The sequence below is a fragment of the Dromiciops gliroides genome, chromosome 6 (assembly GCF_019393635.1).
Source record: "Dromiciops gliroides isolate mDroGli1 chromosome 6, mDroGli1.pri, whole genome shotgun sequence".
In the NCBI taxonomy this organism is placed as follows: domain Eukaryota; kingdom Metazoa; phylum Chordata; class Mammalia; order Microbiotheria; family Microbiotheriidae; genus Dromiciops; species Dromiciops gliroides.
Window position 1 is genome coordinate 210341909 of NC_057866.1, and position 17190 is coordinate 210359098.

Genomic DNA, 17190 nt, shown 5'->3' on the forward strand with positions numbered 1-17190 from the left:
TGGGACCAAAGAGAAGATCTCTAATCCCTTTCCAAAAGACAGCTATCATATTTCCCCACCCACAAAGTGGTATAAGTTCCAATGAATCCTTGTACTAACACTGCTTTTATTTAAAAATTTATCTGATAAATAAAACACTAACATCTCATAGTTCATGTTGCTGATTATTAGATTTTATATAAAATAGCAATGCAACGTTAGAATGTAACACTTTTTTTTTGCTGTCCATCTCTTACCTCTTCTTTTCCTATGGTTATTACTAAAGTTGTAAATTTTTCTTACCATTTATACTTATATTTTCCTACCTAACAACTTCATATGGCATTTTTTAAGACACATACTTTCCTCCAGATGTGCTTCACTTTTGTAAGGTAGAGAATGGGATATTCAGGGTAAAAAATGGAAAAGGGCTTATGATTTTGTCATAAGAAAAAGAACGTCCTTTTGTAGCAAGAAATTTAAGACAATCTAGAAATAAGGGGACTTTTGTTGTTGGGGTTTTTTTTGCTTTTTTTTTTTTGGTGGGGGCAATGGGGGTTAAGTGACTTGCCCAGTGTCACGTAGCTAGTAAGTGTCAAGTATCTGAGGTCAGATTTGAACTCAGGTCTTCCTGAATCGAGGGCTGGTGCTTTATCCACTGTGCCACCTAGCTGCCCCCATTTGTTGTTTTTCAATCATTTTTCAGTCATGTCCAACTCTTCGTGATCTCATTTGGAGTTTTCTTGGCAGAGATACTACAGTGGTTTGCTATTCCCTTCTCCAACTCGTTTTACAGGTGAGGAAACTGAGGCAAACAGGGTTAAATGACTTGCCCAGGGTCACACAGTTAGGACGTGCCTGAAGCCAGATTTGAACTCAGGAAGAAGAGTCTTCCTGACACTGGACCTGGCACCCTAACTATTATATCACCTACCTGTCCTATTAAGGGCACTACCGGTCTTAAAATAATCTAAAACTTTTCAGACTATATAAGATAATGGAGAGGATATGTGCATACATTTTTGTAAGTAATACAAACTCGTGAGTGAGTTTGCCTCTGCTCAAGACTCAGCCCTGCCACTCCTTTGAAAAAGATACCCACTTTTGAGGCAGAAATACTATCAAGTGCTAGATGTTTTAGCAGAAAATGCTGTAAATGTTAGTTCATAAATAGCTCAAAAACATGCTTATGGTGGCTTGCTTTGGGCAAAGTCTATCTCCATGTTTGCAACAACAAAAAGAGACCAAAGTAAGCACATTTTCCTTTAGTTTATGTGATAAAAGAGGATACAAATACAGAGTTCTTCTTCAGATAACATAGCATTAAATACCAGGAAGAAAAGCTAAAGTGTACTCCAAGCAAAATTTATTAGAAGTCTATTCAAGAAAAAAAACACAGACCTTTGCTTGTAAGAATTCAATTACCTGAAAGCCAGGTGTGAAAAAATTATTTTTCCCCCTTCTTTTTAAAATCAGATACAGAGTAGAAACAGCATTTTTCTTAAATATTACAGGCAACAGATATTGAAGTCTTTTATCATAAATGGCATCAAAGGTAGTTATAGTCATCCCTTAGCAAAGCTGCATGCGGCTGACCCAGCTGTGAGCCCCAAAGCCTTTGCAATACAAATTTTGTCATGACTGCAGCATTGAAAAAGGGTTGGCTGCACAAAGGTGTTTCTTTACCTTCTCACTACTGACATTTCTCTGTAATAAAGATATATACATTTCAATTTGGCTGCTAAGACCATTTTTAAAAATTTATAAAATTTTGCATAAATGCCAAAGAATTGCACTCTCAAAGTATGCATCATGATCTGTGAGCCAGGAAAACCTGTCGAAAATTGTTTCTTCATTTAGTATAAGTATGGGGTAAGGACTGAAAAGGAACCTTTTTTTTTCTCTCCCATTTGTTACTCAACAACTAAATGGTTCTGTACAAAAGAGAGACGAGCATATGTACAATATTCTAGAGGCTAAGTCCATTGTGGGGAAAAAAAAATCAACCACTGACCACAGGTGAAAAGCCATTAAAAGCCTGCCGTTTATAAGGTGCTGAAGAATCCAAATATGAATAGTTCTTATATAAAATCATAAGAATTCTTAAGCCAGGTCTCCAAGTGAGTGTAACAGAGGCATGATTCACTGGTCTTCATTCTTATGGGTTCTGGTTACCAGTTAATTACCATTTAGTGTGGTCTTAGGCTCATCATACTTTTAAATTGGAATTCAGATGATCTAGAAGAAGCCCTTCATTGAGCCAAGACTGACCCCAAGGTGAGTGTTCTTTCTGGGACCCCAGCCCGATAAATTCCAAGACTCGGGCCTCCCAATGTGCCCAATTTATGCTTAGGAAAGAATTTACACAATTACACACACCAGGAGACTCAGGCTTGGCATACTCTTTCTTCTAATGCAGACACTATTTGGACTTGAACTTTTGCAGAAATAAAATAAATGGCGCATTCAAATAATTGCTTTGTTCATTAAAGGAAAAAAAAAAAAAGCAAAGCAAAAACCAGGATTAATACTTCTGATGTTTCTGAAGTGCTATATATATATTTATTTTTTATAAAATAACGCGTGCCTTGGGAGTCTAACATTTCCATAAATGTGCAACATATATGCATATGTATTGTATGTTCATATACAATCATGCATGTATATGTGCACACACATATGCAATATAATAAAAAATAAAACCAGTACATAGTTCTCGAAGATACTTTCTGTATCTTGTTCAAGGGTCTACGTTCGAATGAATCCTTGCACTAACACTGCTTTTATTTAAAAATTTATCTGATAAATAAAACACTAACATCTCATAGTTCATGTTGCTTATTATTACCTTTTTTATATAAAATAGCAATGCAACTTGAGAACGCAACACTTCTCTTTTTTGCCATCCATCTTTTACCTCTTCTTTTCTCATGGTTATTACTAAAGTTGTAAAGTTTTCTTACCATTTACACTTTTAAAAAGTTAAAAAAAAAAAAAAGAAAACCCAAACCAACAAAAAGCCAGATTCCCCAACCCTGCAGGAAAACACTCCTATTGGAAAATTCAGATTCGATAATAAAATCATACTTGTCCGAGCGAAGGTTCCTAGTCTCGCTGGAGATTTTACAATCGCTGTGTGTGTTATAACCAGTAAGTGCAGGCAAATAATCACTGGATTAGAGTTAAAATATATTGTCAACTAGAACAAGAGGCAAACTCGTGATGGAGCAAAGTGAAAGTAATGTATCCTGCCAAACTAAGGAGGTGAAAAGGCAAACATCAATTTGTCCTAAGGAAACACTATCTTCCGGCTGCCTCAGGGGAGGGAGCTTATTGTCTACAGACTTGCTTAGAGGACCAGAAAAGCCTCTCTCTTATGAGATGCGTCTCTTCTGGTCTCCCAGATTCCATCCATTTTGTTTCTAAGTATAATAAAACTTCAGGTCCTGTTTTCTGCGTTTCAAATTGTAAACATCTAAAGCGGGTAACAGGAATAAACAGTTTACGGCACACCCCTCCAGCCTCTTCTCCCAAAGGCTTCACGGCAGCCGTAACACTGTCCTGCAAGGATGGAGATGGTGATAATGATAATGATGATGCTTAGAACCTTCTGTTTGTGAAGCATGGAAACAGAAAGCCTGGGGAGCATGTTTTCCAAGCAATTTTATGCAGATGTGTTGCTGAAATGCGGCATAAATAAGTAGAGAAAAGAATTCACAGCCTCTTGACATAGTTTCCGGGGAAAGTACCAAAGAATTTGGTTCTTCTTGAAGTTCCTGAAAGTAAGAAGCAAGAAATGAAAGGGGGTACAACAATGAACCATCATTACATGCATGGGGCCTACACCAAGGCCTTGCTGGCAGTACCAATACCCATTTTCAAACTAAAGAACATCATAGTAATTGGGTTCTTCGTGTTGCCTGATGTGAAGGACTGAGCTCTATTATCACTGAATTTCATTAATTGGAAACAACAATTTGGTAATCGCTCAGATGCTAAATCCAAATGAATTGTCTTTAGATTTCAGGTATGAGGTTGGCCTTGAACTGTTGGGTAGGGTAGCATTTCCTTATTGCTAGAAAATGGAGTGGTAGGGGATAGGAAAGATGGAAGTGGGCGAAATAATGGGAGGTATTTCTTTTTTTTTTCTTTTTTTTTTTGTGGGAGGTATTTTTTTTTTTAAAGTGAGGCAAATTGGGGTTAATTGACTTGCCCAGGGTCACACAGCTAGTAAGTATTAGGTGTCTGAGGCCGGATTTGAACTCAGGTACTCCTGACTCCAGGGCCGGTGCTCTATCCACTGCGCCACCTAGCCACCCCACGAGAGGTATTTCTTAAAGCTTTATCTTCCAATATAATTTGCCCAGTGAGGTATAAAGCTTGCAGAGTGGTGGCCTGCAGCTGGGAGATATAAGGGGTGGTGCAGGCAAGAGGGCAACCTTGCCTCTTCAAACTTAAAAGTAGTGGGATATCAAGTGCATTATTAGTATTTAAATGTTTTCATCATCTTATTCAGTTTGCTGAAGGCCATATACTTCATTAAAAAATCTCATTTGCTCAAGCTCTTTAAAAATAGATTAATTTTCAACAGGTTACACAAAGTCACCACGTAAATAAGAGGAAAATGAATATATTGGGGAGAAAAGGCAACACCAGTAGGCATGATGTCTGTTATTAAAAATATTTCCATGCATATTTAAGCTGGATACTAAAAGGGTATTCATTATCAAGGCATTTGGCCTCAAGAACATACTATCAAAGAACCTTTAAAAATAGCAGATGCACTAAGTAATTTAGAATTTCCAACACAAGGAAGTATGAGCAAGTTCATTAGAAGGAAGCATACTTTTTCTTAGCTACTCACCTGTTTGCTGTCCCAACTTTGCTACTGCTTGTAACCTCTCTTTAATTTATTTGCCCTTCCTTGTTGCATAGAAACTATGACTGAAGAGGTCAATGATGACTGAAATCATGGCCTTTCTCTTAGTTACAGAAGTAATAGAAAGACTCTTAAATTGGGAATCAAAAAACTGGATAAAAGACCTGACCTTACTATTTCCTAGATATGTCACCAGGGGCAGGTCGTTTTCCCCCCTCATCTGTAAAGTGGAGATAATAATAGTTACACTACCTATAAGGCTCATAAAAGAAGTGGAGGCAAAGGATGGGTCAGGAGGATGGTAATGGGGAAAGGCTGTGGATAAAGGAAGGAAAGCGATAAAGGTAGAAAAATCTAGTTGTCTTTCCATAACACTATATTTTCTTGCTTTCCTAAGTGCAATCGTGTTATCCATCTATGCCTTCAAGTCATCTCCACTCTCCTCTGCCTAGACTCTCTTTTGTAGGGTTGGAGAGTTGAGTAGTTTTGCTGTCTTCTCTCATTTGACTCCCATTCCACTGCTCAGGGATGCCACTGCCTATATCTGTAGCACAGTGAAGGTGTTCAATAAATGCTTTAATTACCAGAGACCTGGTATGGTAGCACATGACTGTGGTCCCTGCTGCTGTGAGGGTGTCTGAGTGGTGAATCACTTGAGCTCAGAAATTCTGAGCTTCAGTAGGGCATAAAGCTGATTGGGGTTTGTACTAAATCTGGCACCAATACAGTGAGCCCTTGAGGGCCACCACACTGCCCTGAGGTGGAAAAGCAGAGAGGGTTAAAGCTTCTGAGCAGATCAGTACTGGGATCAGATCATGTTTGGTGCTATACTTTCAGCTGGACAAGATAGAGAACTAGTCTAAAAAAAATCACTGGTTGTTCATCTATCTAAGAGAGAAAATAGGTCTTTACTACATTCCATTTCCCTGTCACGCCCATGTCTCAGCACTGTCAGCACCTCATTTCTTTTTTGTTGTTGTTTGTTTTGTTTGGGCAATGGGGGGTTAAGTGACTTGTCCAGGATCACACAGTTAGTAAGTGTCAAGTGTCTGAGGCCAGATTTGAACTCAGGTCCTCTTGAATCCAGGGCCGGTGCTTTATCCAGCACCTCATTTCTTAACTAGACATTTATCCTGTTCACAAAATTTTAATGTTGGAAGGGACCTAATCCAGGAAGTGCTTAACCTTTTATTTCTGTCATGGCCCCTATAGAGTCTTCATAATAATGCTTTTAAATGCATAAAATACATAGGATTACCAAAATCCAATGAAATTAAAATACAATTATCAAAATGTTCTTTTTTTTTTTTAAACCAAATTCATGGACTCCAGGTTTATAACCTCTGAGCTAGCTCAACTCAACCCATACCTGACCTGAAGTCTCTCTACTGAAGCTCAGAACTTCTGAGCTCAAAAGTGATCAGCCACTGACTCAGCACTAGGGACTGCTGGGCTCCAGTGATTATTTTTAAGCATTTACTAAACACCTTCACTGTGGTACAGATGTAATAAGATATAGGCAATGTCACCCCTGAGCACTGGGATGGGAATCAAATTAGAAAAGACAGAAAAACTTCTCAACTCTCTAAGTCTACAAAGGAGAGTCTGGGCAGAGGATATTGGGGAATACCTGAAGGAATAGATAGATAACAAGATTGCACATTCCTGACAAATGATTATCCAGCTTCTACTTGAAATCAATAGAGAACCAATACTTCCAAGCTACCTGCTCTACTTTCAAAAAGGTCTAATTGTGAGGAAGTGGTTTTTTTCTTATATCAAGCTCAAATCTGACTATCTGTAACTTCTATCCCTTTCCATATGTGTGTGTGTGTGTGTATATACATATACATATATATGTATATATATAATGAGAGAAGTCTCAGGATTTCCCTCTATTACAAAATTAGATTGTAGTCACCATTGACTAGGAATTGGACTGGATCATGTTTCTAAAGAGAAGATATTTCCTTAGAATTACATAGTGCATCTGCATATGTATATTTAAGAGGTCAAGGAGTATATGGAGTCAAAGAAAACATGATTTATCATTCACTAGAAAACAACAAATTATGCAAAAGGGTGCAAGCAAATTATGAGCAAGCAAAATGTATGTGAAAAGAGCTGGACACATACCCACAAACCATCCATCATCACACTTCTCCATCACATCAATGACATCGCTCTCCCTGAGCTCCAATTCATCTTCATTCCTAGGAGTATAGTTATACAGAGCCTGAAACCTTAAACAGGACAAATACAAATGCGGGTGTTTAAACAGAAGTTCTTTACACCTTCACTAAGCTAGAGGAGGATGTGAAACTGTCACTTTGGTTGGAAAAAAATGCCCTTCTAACTAAAAATATCAAGCTAAGGAATGTGAAACTTTAGTCATCATGGAAGGGAAAAAGGCAGAACTCCCCCTTAGGGTGCTGAGCAGGGATTGTGATTACATTACACAATTCACAGTATGAAGGGCATTCTGATTTCAGTATTTTTGAATTTTTAAGGCAGATTCTTATTTCATCTGTCTGATGGTTTTTTTATCTTGCTCAGCTTAGATAATGGTGCTAAATGAAATAGAAATGCCGCCGTCATGAATCACCCACAGAAAACAAGAAAGGCTCTTACTGAATCAGTATTTCTGATGGTGGTTAACTAGCAGCACAAACATCTGTGGCTTACAAATTTTGAAAGAATCAATTTAGCTTTCAAAATACATTTTTTGTTAGGAGAAGCCAAATGGTTTAAAGACATCTCTTGAACACCTACATGGAAATATGAAAGAGAGCCATTCTTCCAAAAAGGGATCTGTTTTTTTTTTCCAAATGCACTTATTTTCATTTCATCTTCACTATCCATTAAAAACACATACACACACACACACACACACACACACACACACACACACACACACACACACACACACACCAAAAAGATATCCTCCATCACACTGGGTGGCCCCTCTATTTGTATTTATGCAATGACCCAGACAAGACCTGTGTAGGAATGGAAGGGTTGCAACCTATACTGGTGGAGGGAAGGTGCACACTATTGAAATCATGTACCCATGAAAGTATTTTATTTTCATTAATCTATTACCAACTAGAATTTGTGGAATAGTCTCCATAGGGGGAAAAAAATCTTGTACTTGATTGTACATTTTATGATATCTTACGTATGGATTACAGACCAGGATGAAATGATGATTTTGGAATGTTCACTGATTAATCCAATGCCAAATAGTTTATGGCTTCATTTTTCAATGCTAGATGAGGAACATAGGGATTTGTTTCCCCCCTCCAAACTTTCAGACTCTTGAACAGTTCCTTCATACTCAAAAGAATAATTAGTTGAACACTACCATTTACCACCTCCCCACATTTCATGAGAGAATGTATTGGAAACATTGATGAAGTAGTAATGAAGAATCTTGGGGCTCTAGTACCACTAATCTTACAGAAGATATTTATAAACAAGATGAACAATGACACCTTAACAAATTAAAACACAATATCTGAGATGGCCAGGGAGGAAGTGGTACGTAATTAACATAATTAATGTTTTGTCCATCTGTCAATTGAAGGTTTTGTAAGTCAGTTTTTATATGTCTAAAATATATCTTCCCCAGGGGGAGTAACAAAAGGGTTCTATTTAATTCTCACAAATTTTCATGCAGCTAGAAGGATCATCAGGTTATAAATTTAGAGCTTGAAGTCAGAACCTTAGAAGTTACCCTTTCACCTCCTTAATTCTACTAATGAGGAGACTCAGGTCCAGAAGAAACAGGAGACTTGCTCAAGGCTATATGGCTGCCGGGTAGAAGGGTTAACTCTAGAAATCAGATCTCCTTGGGCCAGCGATCTTATCCCTAGTCTGCACTTCCCTCTGTAGCATTCCCATGAGGGTTGGCTACTTGCAGTCACTCAATTAATGGTGGATAAAAATAAGGACTACATTGGGTTAGCCCTGAAAAGGTGAGAACCTCTTTGGCATTGAGAAAATGGGCACGAGTGATGCTGAAGATGGTTGAGGAATAAGAAAATTAATTACTTTTTGTCCTTCGAGTGAGAAAATCAAATTTAGGGAAAATAAGGGAAAAGTGACTTTGAGGTTTAGGACCTAAACACAAGAGTTTGCATTTAGGGTATTCATGTATTGACTTACTCTCAAATATGTTTAATATTCTATGTTCCAGTGGTACAACAGTGGCTGGATCTTTCCTGAACAGAAGTTTGGATTACTAATGACTTGAATAGGATCAAGTGGCCAGCCTTATTATACATAGATGGCTACCACCTTCATGGTATGTTTGAAAGGAATTCCAAGAAGGCTTCTTGCCTTCCTCTTCCCTCCAAATACATTCTCTGCTTTGCTCCTAATGCCTCAAATTCTACCACTAGGAATAGATTCCTTTGGTTTGTTAAAGTGAAAATATAATGAGAAGGGATAATACATTGAAACCTCATTTTTCATTCATAGCTTATTGTAAATTATTAGATTGTTTCCTAAGAGCAGATTTTTAGTATAGGAAAAGGAGGAAGAATGTGAAGGCAACTGGCTTTCTGTGTAGGAAAAGGGCTCAATGTGGAGTGAGAAGACCTGGGTTCAAGACCTGCTTCTGCCACACACTAGTTGTGTGACACTGGGCAAATCGTGTTTCTGGGTCTCAGTTTTCTCATGGGTTAAATAAAGAAGTTAGGGGTTCTAAACATTTTTTGGTCACAAACCCCTTAGGAAACTTGGTGGACTATGAACCTCTATTCAGAATAAGTTTGGCCCACCTATATTCACAAAGAAGACATTGATCCATCATTGTACAATTTTGCCCAGGGCTAGATATCATCAAATGGCTTTTTTTTTTTTTGGTGAGGCAGTTGGGGTTAAGTGACTTGCCCAGGGTCACACAGCTAGTAAATGTTAAGTGTCTGAGGCCAGATTTGAACTCAGGTCCTCCTGACTCCAGGGCCGGTGCTCTATCCACTGTGCCACCTACCTGCCCCTGGCTTTTTTTTTTTTTTGGTTGAATAGATGGAATCCAAAATAGTATTTTTCTCTGAAGACCTATGGAAAGTCTCTTGCTATGTCTAGCTTAAGATGAAAATACTTTAGATAAAGGAAGGGGAAAAATACTCAGGATTTTGAATAACGCTCTCTGCCTTGGGAAGTGATCTCCCTCTGACAAGATCTGAATATTTTGTGTCATTGTATAATCTCATTTCATCCTCTGTGGTGGGAGCAGAATGTTACCAGGTCATTGATTTGATAATGCCACGTGCTTTCCAAAATACTTGGAACCATGTTGCCTCCCTCTGGACCAATCACTGATCTTTCAGAATGGAAGGATGTGACTAGTCCGGGGCTTTAAGACCCAGATGCTTGGGGCATCCCAGAGCAGTTGCGTTATTATCAAAGACCAGTTTACACCTCCTTTGACTTGGGTATAGGACAATGTCTGTGTTTGTATTGACTGAGTCTGTCCTGCTTTTATTTCTTTAATTATCTGGGGATGGGAGAAAAGGATCAATGAATCTTCCTTGAGCTTCAATCTCCACTTAGTGTTTAAACTGAGGAGAACTTTAGAAGGGCTTCAATCTCTGTGTCTGGGATTCAGTCATCCTGTAAAAAACCAAAAGGTCTGTCCTGTAAGACGTACCGGAGAAAACAGGAATGAGTGCTGGTGGGAGCAGGAGGCCTTAAAAGGACATTTTTTGTTTTAGTGGAAAATTCCCCTTGTTCCGAGAAACGGCAAAATTGAATTATTCTTGAACCTTTTAAGACTCAGAACCGAGCTTTTCACAAGACTTGTTCGGAGTCTAAATGAAGCCAAGCTTCTCCACCCATATTTCATGGAATGTAACTGGGTGGAATTTTTGTTTTAACCAATAATGTTTTAATTAGGTCCCAAATGCCATTTCCTAAATACATAAATATCCATCCGTGGGCTCTGTGATTCCACAAATACAGAACACTAAATATGATCACCAAAAGTACAACTTAGATAAGTGGTCAGAAAAATCAATTAAATTCTGTATCCACAGAAAATAACGTCCAATATTCTTTACTGTTTCAAAGCTGGTACCGGTCAAGGATGGGAAATGGGTTAAAACACTGATGCTTTTAGAGAGCATTACAATGTATTATCTTTTGTAAGAAGACCCCTTGAAATTATTCGCAAATAGCCAAAGAAGAACTTAAAAATGTGAAAATTAGAAAATGTTTTTAGTCAATTTCCAAATTCAGTAAATGTCATGTTTATCACCTTCATTTGCAAGGGCTTATGGGTTTCCTTGATGACTATTTTCTCTTACTTGTCTCTGAGGGCATGGGGTTCTAAGCTTGGAGAAGGTTTGCTAGGCTATGGACTCTAGTTAGAAGTGAGGTCTAGGAAAGGGGTGAGTAGGGAAATGAAGGAAATGGATCATAGAGCCAAATTTGAGAGATTTGAGAGAAGCCACGTTGTACAACGGGAAAAGCACCATTGACCTTGAACTTGGTGTCTTAGGATCCCAACTCTGACACCTGGGCAAATCTCCTAACCTCTCTGGTTTTTGGCTTTCTCAATCTATTGAGGGTGTTGGACTAAGTCAGCTTGAAGGTCCCTTTCAGTTCTAGATGAATTGTCTTATCATTCATAAAAAATGACTTAATCAGATACTATTGCCTGGGGGCAGCAGTCTATGGCCAGCAGGCTTGAGACTTACTGAGGCTGTTACAGCTGATGCTACAGAAGATGTGTTAGCATCTTAAGGAATAATTCCACAACATTTGGATGAAAAGGGGGTAAATGTCTTTCTGGTGCTCTGTCCTACAGGAAGCTTTCCTAATTCTCTGAGTTGTTAGTCTTCTTATGATCTATAGAATTACCTATTTTTATCTGTGTACATGTATCTCCCCCAGACCCCTAGGACAATATAAGTTCCTAGAGTGTAGAGACTGTTGTTAATTTTCTTTGTAGCCCCAGTCTTAAAAACACAGTGCCTTTCCACACAACAGGTGCTTAATTAATACTTGTTGAATTGAATGAAAAGAAATTAGGGGGTGGAAATTTAGTCATACTGTCTGGTCAGTCATATAACAGTCTCATAACAGTAAATGGGATAGATCACTTGTTCGTCCACTGTTCTCAGGTCCAATGACATCATGAGGGGTGATGTCTTGACTTAAAGAATAGAATTGGATTTAAGTGAGGCAGAGCTGTGCAAAGTCATCAGTCTCACTATTTCCTCCAGGGGCAAGACAAAGGTCAAGACTGGCTATGGCCCCCTGGATTGATCACTATGACTGATGTGAAAAGGTAGTGTTTCTGGGGTTAAGGAAATAAACATGGTTGGGTAAATAACAGAAATTTATTGAAGGCTGTCATTTGGAAAGGACCCTTCTGGAAACATGCATTAGAACTGGGTCACCAAGTTCTCTCCATGGGCTCTTCTGACTCCTCTCCTCTTCTCCCAGTATCTACATAATAAACACAGGTGAGGTGCCTGTATTACATTGAAATCTTTACTCACTAGGATCTATATCACTCATATTGAAGAAGGAAGACCAACTCACAAACCTTAGAAGGGAGTCTGACCCAATCATAAAGAGCAGAAACTCTTCATCACCTAGGTATGACTCCCTGACTGTAACATAAAATGTATGGGATGTTGTCTTCAGCAGGTGAAATACAATCAGATTAGACTGCTTATTTGTCACTCTTTCATATCAAGAAATTCACCATCTTCCTTTCTGGCCACACAGATTTTATATTTGTGCAGAGCTCCCCAGGCTGCTCCTCCCTTCTTTGGTTAGGGTTAGGATTATTCTCGAATTTAGAAGAGAAGAAGGATACTTACGGTTCCCCCCCACCTTGTATGTTTTCATGAGTAAACCCGGGGCGCTGTGGCTGTAATGAAATGATTTTCAATGTAAAAAAAAGTATAGTATTGTTACTAAGTAAAAATTTGGATAATGGCATGGTATTTTTTCTTGACATTTAATATTTCCTGTTGTAAAAAACCAAGAGGAAAGAAAAAGCAAACAATAGGACTGTTGTAGGATTAAAAATTGAAATATTTTGAAGGGAATTGTCAAAATTAAACCCAAACAATCCATGTCCAAAATACTTGGAACACGTCTACAATCTCTATAGACTTCACATTTTAAAGAAAGGTCACAGTTTAGTCCCATTGATTTTTCAAAGGCCAGGAATATTGCAAAGACGCAGACATTGTATCACTCAAATGGGACAGAATGGACAACAGCATACATTCTTAGTCTCCCGTATATTCTCAAACAAGCAAAAAAAAAAATCACATTTAATTTTAACAGCAAAGGAGCCACATTCATTCATTATGTTTTTTCCTGCATGGACAACATTCTCATGTACAGTACACATGAAAATATCAACTGGGCAGGCACCCCATGCTACATTTGGATTAACACTCTCCCTTCTCAAGGTGAGGAGAACACCATGCAGAATTTAAAGGGAAAACAGACGACTTTAAATAGACTGGAACAAACAATATCCAGGTAACATGTAACATTTTACCTTATTAGAGAAATACTGGTAGATATTTCCAGTGCACTGAACCCTCAAAAGAGTTTCCTTTCTTTTTAAACTAAGCATCAAGACCAGTATCTGTAATAGATACTTATAATATTGGAAATGATAAGCCTTAGCATCCTAAATCACTACATAATTGTTTCATCTAATGGAAAAAATAGTACTTTTCATCAATAGGTAAGTTGTATGTTAAGTTGTAATCATTGAATGATCTAAATGTATCTTCTAGGAAAAATGCTTCATTACCATCATTCATGACACATTTTGTATGCACTCTAATGCTGAGTGAAACAGATACATAGTAAACATAAGCTATTCTCCAAGTTTTCAGGGTAGCTCACTGAATACTAATCTTTCATGATCACTGAACTGTAGAAATTAGTTACATGAGCTTAAACAAAGAAAGATATAGCTGGGTTTCTAAGACACTTGGAATATTGATGACTGATGGGCTGTTCAGATCTTTCTCTGAAAGTCTTCATCACTCACTGGTCCAATTTGGTTTAGGGCACAGGATGTATAAAAGAAGGTGGGCATCGTGGTGGCAAAGTAGTTAGAGGACTAGACTAGGAGTCGGGAATACCCAAGTCCAAATTGTGCCTCAAACACTTACTAGCTATGTGACCCTGGGCAAGTCACCTAACCTTTTGCTTGCCTTAGTTTCCTAATCAGTAAAATGGGGATAATAAAAGTCCATACCTCCACTGTTGTTATGGGATAATGTGTTATTTTGTAACCCTTTTAAGGCATTCTATAAATGATAACTATCATTAAAAACACAGGGAAAGGATGAAGGATGGTGGTTTCTTCTATCTCGATGATGAAAACAATGCCCTTTTATACAACATTTGAATAATAAAGCTCTTCTGTTCTCCGGAGTCTTATTCAAATCATATGTTGTATAAAAAAGCCCCTGAAATGTACTGAACCAAATATTGTCCTGGGTAAAAAGCATCCTCTGAATAGGCTCGGTTGTGAAGAATGCCTCTCTTAAGGTAACTGAACAGTGCCTCCATATTAGTCGGACTTGAAGCTTTGAACCCTAAACAGCACAAGTGCCTTAGAAGGTCTGATTCTTGGAATTTTTTTTTTTTTTGCTCCACTAGACAGTGGAATTTTCCTATGAGGCAAACCACAGAAGAGCTACAGGACCTGGGGAATGGAATAGAAGAGTTCAATGCACAAATCATCTATCTCAAAGGCAGGGAATTACAGATAGAACTTACCACTAGCCCCCATTTTGCTACCACAAACCAATGTTAAACTATCAATATCACATAATGGTTAATGCAATGAAAAATTTCATCATCGTCTTTAAGGTCAAATTACTCTGATAGGCAACTACCAGCAGGTATTGAAACACAAGGTTTAGGTCCTCAATCTGATTTAGCAGAGTAAATTCAATATATTTTCTTTTGCCTCAATTATATACAAACTTAACACTGTAATACCTACATATGTATGTATAAGTCATTGGTTTGTTTATATTTTTTAAAATTGCATGAAATGTGCATTTTCCTTTTAGGACAAAAGTATCTGACCCTCCCCCCCCAAAAAATTCACCTAATTAAGAATACAATGTTTATCACGATGTAGAATTTCCAAATTGAGTATAAAGGAAACTGTCTTTTGTTTGGTTTATCCCCCTAATCTCTAGTTCAAGTAAAACTAAAGTTATAAAATCAAATTCCCAACCAACAAAAAGCAACCCAGTGGAGTAGAGAATGGTGGGGAGGGAAGGGGGAGAGGTATAATTTTCCATAATTTCCATTTTATAGCTATAATATAATTACTAATCTCTGCAATTCTACTACTTTAATCTCTCTTTTCATTCTCTCAATATATCTCACTGGGAGGCTCTGATTCATTATCTTGCCCCTTTGATTCTAAGGTCATTATTTCCGCCCCAGTATAAGCAAACCAATTCCTTTCTGTTACAAGCGCTTGTCCTCACCATATTCTACAGGATTCCTTGTGTTCAGACCTGGGCTTCATGTCTTTGCCCTTTCATTAAAAACAACAACCACCACAACAAACTCTTAATCCTTCCAAGCTTCTTAAAGAATCCTTGTCTTCTGCCATTGTTTGGGTGCTACTGGATTCATTTGCCTATATATGTCAGAATTATTGCAACCTTTGATGGAAGTCCCTTAGGGCCAAATACCCACTTTCTCTCCAGTTGTCTAGATAGCATCTCAAACTAAAACTGTCCCAAACTGAGATCACCATTCCCTCCCGTCACCTCCCCGGCCAAGTTGCCCCTACCCTAACTTTTCTATTTAAAAAAAAAATCCATTCTTTTCCCAGTTATTCCAGGCTCAAAACTTAGGCATCTGCCACTCATAAAGTTCTGGGTAAATTACATTCTAGGGTTCTGAAGGAATCTGTAGACACAACCGCTGAACTACTATGAGGCATCTCTGAAAATGTGTAGGGCTACATGATCTAGAGGCAGGTAAATGTGAAATGAAACTTTCCAAAAGAGGAAGAATGGTATTGTTCAAACTATAGGTTGGAGAGTTTGACCATGAGTCTTGGAAAATTCTAGAAGACTCTGGTAAAGGGATAGCTTGTGAGCGGCTAGAAAGGAAAACAGGAGTTACTGAGTTTCAAAGTGGATCTATTAAGAATAAGTTACATTAGACTAACCACATTAACTTGTTTATGAGACTAGGTAAGCAGAAAGTCAGATGCCATGTACTTGTACCTTGGCAAAATGTCTGATAAAGTTTATTATGTTATCTTTCTGGATGAAATGGTGGGATGAGTACATTTAGACAGATTTGGTATTAGACCCTATCAATGCACAGAGACAAATAGATGTCATCCTGGAGAAAAATTTAATGAAGTACCACCATGCTTTGTCTTTGGTCCTGTCCTATTCAATAGTGTTTGTTAAAGTTATGTATGGAACTGGGAGAGGTAACTGATTCATTGGATGTAAACCTCCCACAAAGAGCTCAGTGTGATAGGGTGAAGGGCTAGATCTAATAAGATCATATTTAAAGAGAATATACAGAAAATCCTTCCTTTGGCTACAAAACAGGCAGTTGCACAAGTGTGATTAAAGGGGAGATGTGGCTAGACAAGAGTTCATGTGAAAAGAATCTTCAGACTGCAAGTTCTGCATGAATCTCAATGGGATTTGGTAGCAAAAAGACTAATGAAATTTTAGTCCATATTCACAGAGGTATAGTGTCCAGATAAAGAGAGGGGATAGGGCTATTGTCCTTACCCTGATCAGACACATCTGAAATAAATTTACTTTCAGGCACCACCTTTAAGGAAAGATATTAACAAGCCAAAGGATGGTACCAAGAATGGTGTAGGCATGCAAAGCCGCGCCATACTTGTTTAAAGAACTTGGGATGTTTAGCCTGTAGAAAAGAATGCTTTGTAAAAACTTGACTGCTGGCAAAGTATCTGATAAAGTTTCTTATATTTGAATGTGGAAGAGGGATTAGATTTGGTTTGTTTGGCCCTAGAAGTCAGAACTAGGAAATTCTAGGGGTAGCGGGGAGGAGAGGAGTGAGTTTTCACCTCAGCGGAAGGAAACAATTTCCGACGAAATAGATAACAACAATAAAAAGCAGAATGGCAGAGGATATTGGTTCTAATTCTAGTTATCTGGTCCTCAGGTTTCCTCACCTGAAATATGAGAGGATTGCACCACATGACTGTTAATGTTCCTTCCAGCACTAAATAGTTCCCCATCAATGGAGTTGGAGGTGGTATGGCTACTTGCTTAGGATGCTGTTGAGGGTATTGCTTCAGCTATGGGTGG

At 38.2% G+C, this 17190-nt stretch overlaps 1 protein-coding gene across 30 annotated transcripts in view; it reads right to left on the reverse strand.

Annotated features, from left to right (window-relative positions):
• Nucleotides 1–1229: 1229 nt before the first annotated feature.
• The window catches only part of SORBS2 (sorbin and SH3 domain containing 2), a 511092-nt gene continuing 495131 nt past the window's right edge, over nt 1230–17190 (reverse strand). For 27 of the 30 annotated variants that reach the window (XM_043970499.1, XM_043970498.1, XM_043970500.1 and 24 more), the window contains 3 exons: nt 12697–12746; nt 6995–7101; nt 1230–3755 (listed from right to left, as the gene is read on the reverse strand). In XM_043970499.1, coding sequence (XP_043826434.1) covers nt 3694–3755; nt 6995–7101; nt 12697–12746 — 219 coding nt within the window. In that variant the 3' untranslated portion in view covers nt 1230–3693. Of the gene's footprint in view, nt 3756–6994; nt 7102–12696; nt 12747–13391; nt 13482–17190 lie in introns of all 30 variants that reach the window. The other 3 variants (XM_043970509.1, XM_043970508.1, XM_043970511.1) reach the window with 3 other exon arrangements.